This window comes from Etheostoma spectabile, chromosome 5 (genome assembly GCF_008692095.1).
Source record: "Etheostoma spectabile isolate EspeVRDwgs_2016 chromosome 5, UIUC_Espe_1.0, whole genome shotgun sequence".
NCBI lineage: Eukaryota > Metazoa > Chordata > Actinopteri > Perciformes > Percidae > Etheostoma > Etheostoma spectabile.
In genome coordinates, this window is record NC_045737.1 from 19481962 (window position 1) to 19496096 (window position 14135).

At 41.3% G+C, this 14135-nt stretch overlaps 1 protein-coding gene across 8 annotated transcripts; it reads right to left on the reverse strand.

The window, feature by feature from the left end:
* On the reverse strand, window positions 1–12804 carry si:dkey-164f24.2 (calphotin). 8 transcript variants are annotated; one of them, XM_032515295.1, is made up of 13 exons: window positions 12534–12804; window positions 10264–10393; window positions 9491–10155; window positions 4442–4489; window positions 3776–3820; window positions 3250–3636; window positions 2839–2871; window positions 2527–2592; window positions 2145–2252; window positions 1733–1828; window positions 1136–1252; window positions 958–1053; window positions 1–798 (listed from the first exon to the last, which is right to left on the reverse strand). In XM_032515295.1, the coding sequence occupies exons 1-12, from the start codon at window positions 12576–12578 to the stop codon at window positions 991–993; spliced, it is 1803 nt and encodes a 600-aa protein (XP_032371186.1). In that variant the 5' UTR covers window positions 12579–12804; the 3' UTR covers window positions 1–798; window positions 958–990. The 8 variants fall into 8 exon arrangements, with proteins under 8 accessions (XP_032371186.1, XP_032371183.1, XP_032371185.1 ...); XM_032515292.1 differs by having other exon boundaries at window positions 9491–10150; window positions 10229–10393; XM_032515294.1 differs by having other exon boundaries at window positions 9491–10123; window positions 10226–10393.
* Window positions 12805–14135: the final 1331 nt, after the last annotated feature.

Consider the following 14135-nt stretch of genomic DNA (forward strand, 5'->3'; position numbering starts at 1 on the left):
TCATTAGGAGATACAGCTTTATTTCAAAGTCAGCTCATGAGTGATCCTTATCGCCAGATCACATTATGTTTTTCCCTCCAGAGCACAGAATTTGAACACAAGACTGTAGCACATCATATGGTCCTTACAAAATGAATTTAAAAAAAAATTAAAAAAGAAAGTGAAAAAATTCCCCCTCAGACTCTGTCCTTTTCCAGTGGCCATAAAACCTAAACCCATAACTTTAGGATGTGTTTTAGGATCACACTAACAGCTTTGGCACGTAGTTGAGGCAGAAGGGAGAACTGGAATACAGAGAAGGAGATCGAAATGGAGGGAGACCTTTGTAGATGTGTTGTCTTTAAGGGTAAAAAAGTGCCTTTGAAATGTGAAACAAAAAAAAACAACAGAACAAGTTGTCTCTCCCACCCATATGAATATAGGCCCAAGTACAAACTGTAGCAACATTCATCGCCGCTACAGTTTTCACATGCATTGAGTGTATGCAGTATGGAAGCAGATCTGCCAGAGAGATGAACATGCAAAAAAAAAAAAAAAAAAAAAAATCAGGCACTGCCATTTATCTTGTTTTTGGAATCTCCATCTTTCAATTGTGCACACTTATGACAACAGTCTGTTCTGCCGACTTGAATTTAGCAGGTTTGGGCATATTGGCATCTGGTTTGGTGTTTTGACAGGAACCAGGCCCAGAAAGGCACTTCAAAGAGTGGATGTCCCTTCAATTTCCTGGCGTAAGCCCTTTTAAAGTAAACAAGGTCACTGAGTCCTCCATATCGCCAAAGGGGAATCTGAAAGACACAAAGAAGAAGACAGGGGTCTAGTTAGTGGCTGCTGGAAGTGGTGTAAACTGGGCCATTTAAAAAAGGTTAATAGTCAGAGTAAAAAAATCAACTTAGAAATGAGATCCAATCTTTCTGAAAAAGGACTGATTCAATATTTTATTAAACTTACAAAAAGAAAAAAAGGTCTTCCAAGCTTTGAGATGTGTATCTAGCCCTCAATGGAAACCTCTGGAACAATGTGTCCATTCAGTGATGGCTCCACTGACATTTCCTGAGCCGAAAACAAGACATCTGGTGAGTGAATTCACAATATTAATAACAAACATTGGAAAGATTTCAGCATTGCTTCTTACCATTGAGCTGAGCTGCGTAGACTCCACAGCGAGCTGAATCTGACATGGCATGTCACAGTTTTCTGGCTTTGGCTCTTCTGACAGCACATCCATACATGTCTGCTCAGCAGTGGTGTTCTGTAAAGGAAAGGAGGAAGAGAGGCGGTTAGAAGTCACTAGAACCCCAGAGGAAAAAAAAGCCCTGTATGCTCTTTGAATAAGCCAAATAAAAGAGGGAAGTAACACAGGACGATTCGCATATTATTTTCATATGGGGGTTTAATACTATATATATATTTTAATGCCATGTCTGTTAGGGGTGTGCAAGAAAAATCATATTGTGATTCAAGCTCTACAGATTCAAAATCAATTCATAGAATTTCAAAAATCAATTCTTTTTTTTTTGTTTTATAACGGCAGGGAAAAGTAACTACATTTACATACTGTGAATCTTTTTTTTTTTTTTGTGAACCGTTTTTGAATTGAAAATCGATTTTGAATCGAATCTTGAGCCTAAAAATCGATATTGAATTGTGACATTTTCTGAACTGTGCACCCCTAATGTCTGTTACATACTAAAAGTTTGTATACAGTGATTAAAGCCAGACAGTAACTCACAATGATCATTTCCTCTGCAGGGGCGGGGGCAGAAGCAGGCGTCACATCCATTGATTCTGATAGCGTGTTGAAGGTGTCACTTACTTCCACAATTTCCTAAATATAGCACATAGTAAAAAAAAAAAAATAGTATTTTCACAAATGGATTATATGCAAAAAATATGGCAAAAACATGTTCTTGGTCTTTGAATCTAAAGGTCTAAAGCAACATTTCAGTCAGGCTTAGTTCAAAAATGAAATGACAAACATTACACTGAATTGAGTAAATGAGTCACCACCGCTCAGGTCACCTTAGCTGAAACTATTCTGCTCACAGAGGCAGGATGCCAAAGAAATGCCAATTGTCTTTGTTGCTTAATAATAGTGACACTGGCAGTGTCTTATGATGGATTTCTCATTGTGCAGTTCTTACCGGCTGGAGAGCAGCAGACTCAGCAATGGCAACCTCCACTGCTGAGACAGATTCTGTGACAACAAAGTCATCAACCAGGCTGTCAGCAATGACCTGGGTGTCAGAAGTCTGGAGAAAAAAGGTAACAAGATGAGATTTTGATGAGGGGAATTAATTAGTAAGTATCCCAGGAGAACGTGTCAACTGAAGCTTTTGATCAATGCACATCACATATTCAGAGAGGGATGTTGAATTTGCTATCAAATCAAACATGGACGGAAATATCCTAATAGTGACATGATACAGTTCACTGATGCATTAACAGCATAACTTCTGATTTCAGGGTGATCTATTTTTGTAGAATGCAGTCTCAAATCAAACTGCTTCAGAGTTACGGTTTTACCTCTTGAACTTCAGTTACGGGGCCTTTAGCCTCTTCTACTGGAGCTTCAGGGACGGTCTCTGTCACCTGGTGGGACAACGGATACTACCAGGTCAATAGTCAGTACAACACATGGCAATATGGCCAAAGTCAAATTTCTACTTTTGTATTATCACTGTAGAGTAGGATTACAGCTACTACTATTTATACAAAAAAAATTGTTAATCAAGATCTGCAAAACAAAGGTTCTAGCAAAAGCCCCTCTAAGGAAGCTAATACATAAATCATGTAATGTACAGTATGTCTTTATGGGGTAAAAGAACATACACTCACCACTGGGATTTCCATAGATTGGACAGGAGCATCCTAATGTGTACAAAAGAATATGTCATTAGGCTTTGCCGCTAAGTAACATTTTAAAAGAAGTTGTGTAAATGAAGAACCATGTCAGAATACAGATGTAGCCAAAGAGGAAGTTCTACTTTTGAATACAAAAATTAATGCAAATCTTTGGTTTAATATTACTTAACAGCAAAGCTACAGACAATCAATAATGGGGAATATCCACAAAAACCACAACTGTTCAAACCAAATGCTGCACACAAGGAACACACAATCAAAAAATAAAAGCGTAAACACTACCTTAATGTCAAAAAAGATCTTCTGTATAATTTTGTGTTAATGGAAGCAGATGAAAAAAGAGGAAAAAAAGAGAGAGAAAAGTATTTTTTATCAACGTGGCACCTCTGTGAATGTAACAGGCTCAGCAGGGATTTCAGGCGCATCTTCTTCAGCCAATACTTCTATTTCAGCTTCAACTTCTTCACCCTCAACTTGGACTACAAGACTGACAACAGCTTCAGTCACCTGTTCTGGCTCCGTTTTCTCTGCAATGACCTCCTCCACTGATTCCACCACTGTTTCTGTAACCACCTCTTGTGCAGCGGGTTCTGCTTCAGCACAGACTTGGTCAATTGTAAGCGCTTCTACCACTGGTTCTTCAGCGGCTTTGGCTACAGGCTCTGGTGCGGTGTTATCGTCTGTGACGGCCACCTCTGCCTCGACTACTGCTTCTTCCTCTGCCAAGGCCTCAGCCTTCACTTCAGTTTCCTGCTCGCAAACATCATGCGTCTGCACATGCAAAACCAACACGGCACACATTAAGGAACCATGCAACATGATGCAACAGAGGAACAAGTGGGCATATAACACTTTATAATGATACAACTATAATGTCAAGCCTCGCTGTCATACAGAAGATCAGTCGTACCTGTGCAATCTCTGTGGTTACGATTATGGTCTCCTCTGTCTGAATCTGGAGAATGAGAAATAAAAACAGACATAGATAAATGGATCAGTATATGGATGGACAGATGAATAGAAGAGCAACAAGACAACAGCTTAAACAGACTTATCAGCAAACAGCACGGCCTAAAGTAATCATACAACGGACAAATCTAACTGACTGTACTAACTGTGTTTTTCAGGAATGTTGGCCCAATTGCATCTCAACAATTCCAGCATGTACTGTATGGTCAATTTTTTTCCCCTTGAAAACGCTGGGAGTAGGTGAGCCAGATTGTGATCAGAGTAGGCTACTGCGATTTATACAAGAATTAGACCTGAGGGAATGCGTGTTTATAAGGTGTGAAGCTTAAGTAACACAATAAAGGGGCGTCTCTTGGGCAGTTACTGCTGCTAGAAACTTATAAAACATAAGTGGAAACTCTGAGTTACTCTGATTTGATGTATGGCGTCTTTTGCTGTTTTGGTGTCACATATGTGCAAAACAGCCACATGTACTGAAATGTTTTACCTTAAAGGCCACAGCAGTTGCCTTTTCTGTACTCAATGACTGTTCTGTATCATGCTCCATATAGGGGCCGTGTACGTGCTTGTGTGTGTGAGAGAAAATTAAATGCAGGTCTGTTCTTACCTCAGTCTCAACAGGGGCTGCAACTGGAGCGTCGGCTTGGGGTATGACCTATGATGGAAAAGATTTATTGACGAGTCAGCAAAACAGTCATAAAGATATACTTGTATTTTGATCTAATGCTTTTAAAAAGGCACCACATTAACATGCTTTTACAGCCAATTTAAAATATTTGCCCTTATGTAACAGTTACGATGCTGCCATTATCCTGTTCTTTTATTTTTTTTGGGGGGGGGTTCTCAACAGTTAAAGGTCACACTTTGGAAGGGGCACACACATCTGTCCTAAAAACGTGCCTAGAGCAAAACTGCAAAACTTATCTAGTACAGAACTGTTTGTCAGCAAAACTGTAATGCCTCAAGGCTTTTAACAGAAGAAAAAAACAGTGAGAGTCTTCTTGATCTCCAAAAAACGAAATCTTTTGCCAAAATTATCTGTAAAACTCTGTCCATCTGTAAAACTCTGTTTATAATAGTATTCTTTTCTATATTTATTCATTACATATCCATGTCTTGCACTTACGGAACCATTGTATATCCTGCACTTACTGCTATTGCACTTCTGGTTAGACCCAAACTGCATTTCGTTGCCTTGTACCTGTACATGTGTAATGACAATAAAGTTGAATCTAATCTAATCTAATCTAAAATTAGAGTGTTTTCAGATCATAAAGTTGCACTGCTGGTCTACAAACACACATGCAAACACTCTTAGAGTATGCTTTGGGTTTGAGTGTAGCTGCCGTTCAGGAGTGGGGGAGGAACACTATACATCCTACAGGAATGTTGCAACCAATTGCATAGTGGGAAGCTGATACGCCCTTTTCTCGGCCCCTTTCTACAACCCAGTTCAGATTCAGAAAAGTTAAATATTCACCTAAATTATCTACTTTCATCAGGTCCCCACTCCAAAAACCCACAGAACATTAAAACTCCCATCTTTCTTTCTTTACAGAATGTTGCTAGATGCCAATGGAAAGAGAAAATTCCAGCTAAAGTGTCCTTGGGCGAAACACTGAATATTTACCAGAACATGAGGCAATGTTCTGTAGTTGGCACTTACATTCTTCTTGTACTACTATTCATAGAATTATTGGTATTACTCAAACTTATTTTCTAGACACATGCACAGACAATGCTCAAATAATGGCAGTCATCCATATTTGCCTTATTTTTCTGTGCTATTGTGCCACTGATTTACTGGAATGGTTGGCAATAACTGAAATGGCTACTGGCGGCACCCACTGGGCATGTGCAAGTGTGTTGAACCATAGTGGCAGTTACAGGGAGCAGCACATACATAATTTAAATCTTCATAGTCCAACGGTAAATTATTTAAATTGTTTTGTACCAGCCTGTCTTCAATGTAGGACAAGTCTGGTGCATACAGGATGCTACAGCTAGTCAAGAACAGCCTAGTCTATTTCCACAACGTTCCACTTCTGGGATTACTCCAGTGCCGCAGAAAATTCCGTCAGATGCATGTATTTTTTCAAAGGCCCTTTTCCTTCTGTTTTCTTTGTGTTGGAGTTTCAAACTCTGGCTGTTTTATGAGGACTGTTAACTGTTCTTCAGATCTCTGCAGGGTAAATTGAGACAGCTAGCTAGACTATCTGTCCAATCTAAGTTTTTTGTTGCATGACTAAAACAACTTTTGAACATACACGTTCCACCAAAACAAGTTCCTTCCCAAGGCTGTTTTGCAGCGGCTCAATGCGGAGCTTATTGCCGCCCAAGACAATTGTGATTGGTTTGAAGAAATGCCAACGAATCAGAGCACGTTTTTCTCCCGTCCCTGAATGCTGTGTGGACTAGCTAGACCCTCCTCCGCAGCACTTTGGAGGAGGGTCTGGCAAAGCAATACTAAGAAGAGCCTAATCCTCCATTGGCCAAATTCCTTAAGTCCATCTATCTACAGTAGTTCAAACAGAGTGGAAACTCTTTTGGAAGACAGCGTAAAAGATCATGATAAAGCTCAAGTTACTTGACCATCTCCACCTCTTTCTCTGCGCCGTGCAGAGGTGAGGAATCCTGTTCTTCCGCATTTGGCGACTTCTGAACAAAACCCAAGAGAAGAAAAATGCACCTATAGTTGAGAAGGGTTAATATGAGCAGCACCTATAGCCTTGGATGGACAGCATAGGGGAGAGAAGGGAAGAGGGTAGGAAAGGGGGACGGGGTTGACTAGGTCGTCCTTTGCTTGGCAGGAAAACACGCACACATGCACACACACGTACATGTACACGTACACATACATACAGTATACACACCACCTACTGTCTGCCCCAGTACCAGAACACTTTGTACCAAACTGATCTGCAGACAGATCCTGGCTCACCAGAGACAAATCCAGCACAAACCAAAGCTGGCCTAGAAACAGACTTTTATAGAGACCATTTAACCTATAAAGGACAAAATGTACCTGGATGCAATGATCTCTGTTCCAACTGATCTCTGAGCGCTCTCTCACACACAACACGCACCCAAGCACACACACGCACACACACGTACACACACCCCTTTTGACTTTTGAGTCTTTTGACTATTATGTAGTGTATGGTTCAGCTAACAAAGCCCTATAGGGCCCCAGAAAACAAACCCATAAAAGTTGCCAGGAAATGGGGGGAGGGCTCCATGTCCAATGTGAGGAGGAAAGCTGGACACTTGTGGGAGGAGGGTTGGTATCTCCACGTACTTTGCCACAAAGTGATCATTTTTCCAACCAAGTCCAAAAACACTAAAAGCATCCCTTCACACATCTTTGTCACCCACCTTTGTCTCTCTTTTTGGCTATCATGTCCAATGTGATAAAAGAAAATATGCTTTCTAATTATTACTGTAAGCAGGCTGCAATTAGCATTTTTAATGTGAGCAAACTGAAAGCAAATATTCTCCAAGTACTCCCTTCACTAGACATTTGCCACATACTTTAAAAAGGTTGGGACAGCTGTCTGAAAGCCTCTCTTCACACACCAGATACCAAAGGCTAATCAAAGTGAAGGATGGTGAAAGGAGAGACAGAGAGGAACAAGTGGTGGGAGGGAAGGAAGGGTGATGAGGGAGAGGAATTAACAAGGAAAAGAGGGTGAAGGAATAAAAGGGGGAGGAGTGCATGGCTGCAGGAGCACAGAAGGAGCAAACTGGTACAAAATGTTCAGTCTCAGCATGAGCTGCACCCGTTGGCTCAGGCTGAAGAAAAACCCAACACATTCGCCAGCTCTGTAGATTGGGTGCAAGCTGGGTTTAAACTCACCTGGTTCTCCGTAGTGACAACCAGAAGCGGAGGGGCCAACTCTCTTTGGTTCCAAAGCCAGCTGAATACAAGTCCCATTTATGCCTGCTTCTATCGTCTATTGACCAACTAACAGAGTGGCAACCAACTCTAGCCTGACACAAGTTGTCACAGAAAGAACACTTTTTTGCAGTACTGTGGTTACAAGTGTATAAGATGTATTTAAGTAAAGTTTTACAAAGTCAAGATTGAGAATAGTTCATAAAACAAAGCACATTAAATACATCTAACCTGCTTCTGTATGTTTGCAGTTTGCTAATTCTTCGTTTTGCTACAGTGCATGTGTATCTCAATGTGTTTGTGAGCAACTGAACTGAATCTGGCACATCTGCAAGCAGGGAAGGAGTGGAGAAGAAGCAAGGCAAGAAGGGAAGAAAAAGAGAGACTGGTGGTGTGGAGGGAGGGAGGGAGGGAGGGACAAAAGGAGGGAGGGGTGGATAATGCCATGGCTTAACAGCTACGATAGGCTGTCCATCGGAAATCAAAACGTCTTAATTGGTTCTGTATACCTCAGTGGGAAGTGCAAAACATGTAGGGCTTAAAGGTGACAGCCATTACTTCCAACTAAAAGTTAACAGGATGACCCAGGAATTACTGGAGAACAGTGTAGCACCCACTGAAAGAAAATGGCCATGCCACCGATAACACATCAGCATCAGCACATGCATGTGCATGCATGGGGGGGGGGGGTATGTGCTTGTATGTGCAGTGTGCAGCTTGTGTGTGCCGTTGCACATAGCCTGCAGTCTACTGGCTGAACATTATGTTCCCAAAATGTATGCATGTTTGTATGAAGCAACAAAGACTTAGTGATCATCATTTTTTTCTTGCAAATGGAAATGGATAGATTTGGACCAGGAAAAAGCGTTGGGAAACTTTAGTGGTATACTTTTTTTGGTAAAAACTCTGTGTACAAAAAAATGCAGTTTAGATACAGAGTTTGTGCAATTCTATATTCTATGTCGTTAAATACAACTGACAACAAGATTTTTCATCTTACTCACTGACTTCATTAACTCAATTGAAGACAATTCCACTATATACCGACGACATGACTCTATTTTAGAGAACAAGCTACCCATCAATTTTATCCAATCATTTAAAAAGCAGTTACGTTTCAAAGAAAGACATGTTGCTTAGTGACACAGACATGTTGTAATGTAGGTGATAATGTATAAAGACTGCTGTAATGGATCGGCCAAGTCTCCCAGTCATGTAGCCTGCAATCTCTCCCCTACTTCCCACCTCTTTGCTAAATGGAACATGTTGTTCCCTCTGCCTCTCACCCCCCACCAACTCCACCTCCTTACTCCCATAGGAACCCAGCCACAGCATATCCATAGGAACCCAGCCACAGCACATCCTATTTGAGCAAACAGCCTCGAAACTGGTCGTCCACATAACTCAAACAAACATTGACATACTATTTAAAGAAACAGCCGAGGTAAAGAAGATAATCTAAAGCTCCTGTTAAAATCTACAGCCATGCAGTAAATGGCTTTTCAGGAGCCTTCACACCAGACCTAGAGAAAAACCCTCAAAACATTCCTTAAATAATCACTTCATGTATAGCTATGACATGGTGATTTTCTTAAAAAAAAACATTAGGGATCATGTCTACTGAGAGTGCTTTAGGTACTCTTTGGTTAACTTTGGACGTTTTATTGCTATTGGACTCCACTGGTTCCGAAAGTCCCATTTTACTGACTATGGGAGAACAAAATGGTCAAATGTATGTGTATGAAACAAAGCAGTTCTTACCTCTGTTACTGGTTCTGTTTCAGGAATGATGGGTTCCGCCTCTTGTACTATCGTAGCTTCTACTATAGAGGGCTCCTTTGGTGGAGTCTCAATGACTGGTTCTTCTTCAGAGACCGGGTCTGCGACTTCAACCTTAACGTCTGCTGGAGTACGCTCCAACACCGCAGCCTTAGGCTCTGGTGCTGCTACTTCAACTGGGACAGGTTCTTGTACAACTGGTTCTGGTTCTACAATGGGGGTGTCCACAATGGGGGTCTTCACAATGGGGGTTTCCCCAATAGGGGTCTCCACGATGGGGGTCTTCACAATGGGGGTTTCCACAATGGGGGTCTTCACGATGGGGGTTTCCACGATAGGGGTCTCCAACATGGGGGTCTTCACAATAGGGGTTTCCACGATAGGCGTCTCCACGATAGGGGTCTTCACGATGGGGGTCTCCACAATGAGGGTCTCCACGATGGGGGTTTCCACAATGGGTGTCTTCACGATAGGGGTTTCCACAATGGGGGTCTCCACAATGGGAACAGACTCTGGGATCTTTACTGGAACAGGTGCTGAAACTGGTTCTGGGATCTTTACTTGAGCCGGTGCTGGGATCTTTACTGGAACTGGTGCTGGGATCTTTACTTGAGCCGGTGCTGGGATCTTTACTGGAACTGGTGCTGAAACTGGTGTTGGGATCTTTACTTGAGCCGGTGCTGGGATTTTTACTGGAACTGGTGCTGAAACTGGTGTTGGGATCTTTACTGGAGCTGGTGCTGGGATCTTTACTGGAGCTGGTGCTCGAGCTTTAGCCGCTTTCTTTGGAGTTGCTGCAGGTGGCGCATTCACTGCGATCCCGGGACTTGCTTTGACTTGAGGATTGGCTGCATGCTGTTCTTCAAGGGCTCTCCTCTGAGCCTGCTGTGAGGAGGGAAAGACACCAAAAACGCCTGGGTCAATGATTGTTGTCTTGTCATTACAGTGGGAACCAATTTTAAGTTTCTTGTCATGCACTCATCTTGCAGCTATGACTTTTTCTGCTGCAGAAAATTATACTTTACATGTTCTTTAGTACAATTAAATTTGTTTAGGGGAACTTCACTAGATATTTTCTTTCAATCGACTGATCCTACTAAAGTTTGATATCTGAAAAATAGTTTGAAACCCTTTGACACTTAATTTACAAGGGCTTTAATGGGTCGAAATGCTACTGAGTCCTTCATAGTGTTCAGATACTGATGTTGTTGTCAGTCTGCAGGAATACCAGGCATGCCATTCTACATGTTTTTTCTGCTCAGGACAAAACCCCCTCAGGCTTTAATGGAGATTTTAGGAGTGCAAACCACTAAAGGGAGGGGCTGGACAACTGGGAATGGGCCTAGCAAAGCTTGTTAGATAATGGGAGCTAATTAGTTGAATCAAAGCAGTACTGACAGGTTTGGTGAAGCGGGAATGGAAAAACCGTGCGAGTCAGCAGCACTGATGGGTGTTCCGCAGGCCAGACAGTGGGCCTAATCACATCATAATCAGGTTATAATCAGGTTACAATCACTCCCCAAAAATGCTTTTGTTAGGCTGACAGCCAGTTAGTGCAAAAAGCCTATGCCTGTCCACCTAGCCAATGTCAAAACAACCCCTCCCTTCCTTCGCCCAAAAATAGCTTGTTTCAAACATTGCTACTACAGAGTAATATATACATTTCAAATAATCAAAGTTGTTAATTGTGTTTCTTAGGCTGTCTTAAAGGAGGCCCTAAAGCAGCTCCTTCCCTTCCTGTGCTCTGATACTGTATCTTAAGAGGGAATTGGTGATAACACCCATCTGTAAGTGACTTCAAGGGCCATTTTTAACTGTGAGTGTCACTGGCAGTCTCTGAGAGAATCAGAGAGATTGTGCAGACTCCAATCTGGCAAAACAAATGCAAGACATTCTTTTAGCCAACACACTACCAAATACAGTGCTGTGAGGTTCTGAGAGTCAGGGACTAGCCAGAGAGAGGCTTGGGAAGGGTGGGGGAGAAGTCTTTTCTTGCTGGAGGACTGGGCTTCATGTAAATGGTGAAGCAAGTGGTCATTTGAAGTTGTAATTTGATAATAGAGTATTGTTTGAAACTATTAAGTATTATGATTGCAAGAAATGATAGAGAACTATGTTTGGTGGAGTAACCTTTGCCCTCTTAGAAAATAGAGCCTCCTTGTTACCTTCACACTGATACAGCCCTCCCCCCTCTGACAAGTCCCACTCCTCTTTGGGCACTGAATGTTCAGAAGTAGAATGCATGGATGTACAATATTGTAAAATGTCTCCCAGTTCGCTAGAAGAGGTTAGGAGTCATATAAATATCGTGTCATTGGCTTGCTGCTGCTGTTTGTTAAATAATTACAATTATCGAATAATTAAGTATTGCAGTGTATCATAAGTGAAGACAGTGAGTACTGTATGTACTGTAAAGTGTGTACCTGTGTGCATGAGAGATGGGGGGGCAATATATACATTTGTAGATTTTTTTTAATGTTGTACTTTTACGCTCAAAAACAGAGTAATAAACAAACCTGCACTATCCATCCTAGCATGTTTACCGTTTTATCCAGAGCGTGCTGAGAACGCAAGTGGCAACGGTAGTACAGCCAAGAAGTTAACAATTTTCTTTGTCTCTGGTACCTTTGAGTCCATTTTTTAGTAGACACTTCTGTCTTGGTGAGATTTTACGCACGGAGCTTGGAGCGCTCCTCGGAGTTGAGAGCGTCACAAAAGAACAACAACAACGAAGTGAAAACATTTTTTGTCACTTTTCTGTTGATATGGCTATTAGGAAAGGGTCACAAAAACAAGGTTTTGTCTCATGGGGGGTAAACGATAAAAAAGACATACATAGCCTATGTTTAAAAGAACCACCGCAATCAAAAACTGTAGGCTACAAAATGTAATTTTCCTCGACATTTTCCAAAAGACTAACTTAACTGATTTGAGATCATATTCCCATTATGTCCAATAGACTTTGGATATGATCATGTCGAAAATAAAAACCTACTGGGGAAAAAGTGCGCCTGCCACCACTTACCACCCTCCTCATGCGACGCTTGTTCTTCTTCCTCTTGCTGGGCATTTTGATGTGTGCTGATGGAAAGAAGAAAAACCGAAGAAATGAAACGAGCAGAGAGAGACCGAGTGAAAAAGTGGATCTTTATAAAGCCCCCAGTCTTTCTGTTACCTTTGCATCGAACCTATGGGGGGACCGGGATGAAAGATGGGGGGCGTGGAGAGACAGAGAGAAAGCAAACACACCCCTACGTAGCACACATGCACGTGCACTACAGCCCAGTGAGATGACTGAACTTGAGCTACCTACTGGCTGTATGTTATGCAACCAACCACTCCATCAGCATACATTAGAGAAAGGGGAAGAGAGAGATAGAGAGTGGTCCATGGGCTTGCGGAGTGCCACACCCTATTTTCTGGATCATTTAGAAATACCTTTCGACTCGTGCACATGCCAACAACGACGCACGTGCTCTTTTTCTATCTTGTCTTCTCTACTTTTCTCACTGCTACAGTCAGTTTTGTAAAACAGAGATCATAAAGCATGCTACCATTCAATTCAGATTTTATTTTTTAAGAGAAAACCAACAAGAGGAAAACAGACCCTCTTTCATACAAAACAATGCGTGCTTCTGACTTTTTTTTTAATTCATTACAATCATGAAGCCAGAGAATTGTTGTTATTGTATGTGTCTACTCCATCGAATAAAGAGAAAGAAAGCTTGTACATGTGTTAACGCCCACCGCCCCCCTGCACTGCATGAGTTGTGTGAGCATCCATTGTCTCCCACTCCTTGGGTACAGCCATAGCTACTCATGCAAAATTAGAAGAAATACATGCTTTATTGTGTCACTTATTGTCTTAATTGTGTAAAGGAAACATTGGACTTACCTAGATCTTCTTCTCCTTAGTTCAGTGAGAACTTGTTTGCACACGTTGTCGCTGTTAAATGATCATCCAGCATCTGGTCTTCCATAATTTGAAGCATACAACACATATGATTATTTGTATCAGTTCCTCGTGTTTCTCTAATACACTATCATCAATGATGCAATACATTACAGATTTATATGAAAGATCAAACATTACACCATACACTTTTTACTTGTCCCAGACTTCTTTTGCGGTATAACAGTCCAATAAGAGATAGTGTTGTGTATGTAGGTTCAACACACACTGGCTGTACCACACACCAATCTTGTTAACTTTTACTTTCAAATTGGTTCAGGTGTAAACTATCAGAAGTGCAACGTTTTAACACGTATTTGTTTCACCATCTTTCTTTGATTTGACTTGCTTTGTTCTTTCTGTTATTATATTCAAATATTCTACTGTATGTTTAGATAGCAATACAGGCACGATCTTCTAGCTGTGTTTGTAACATTGTAATCAAATATATAAATGAAAATAGGTTGAGTATAACTCATGTATACTGTATATATAAGTATGGGATGCATTGTATTCAGTAGGTGAACTTACAGCAGAGCAATGTCAACGTGTTAACTAAAGTAGACATGTTTAGTTCAAGTTGCTGCAAATAGAATGTTCTTTGTTACCATTCTAATCAAACCAGTTCTCCCTCTTTTCAGTGAACTCATTGGACAGAAATGAGCATATCAGACA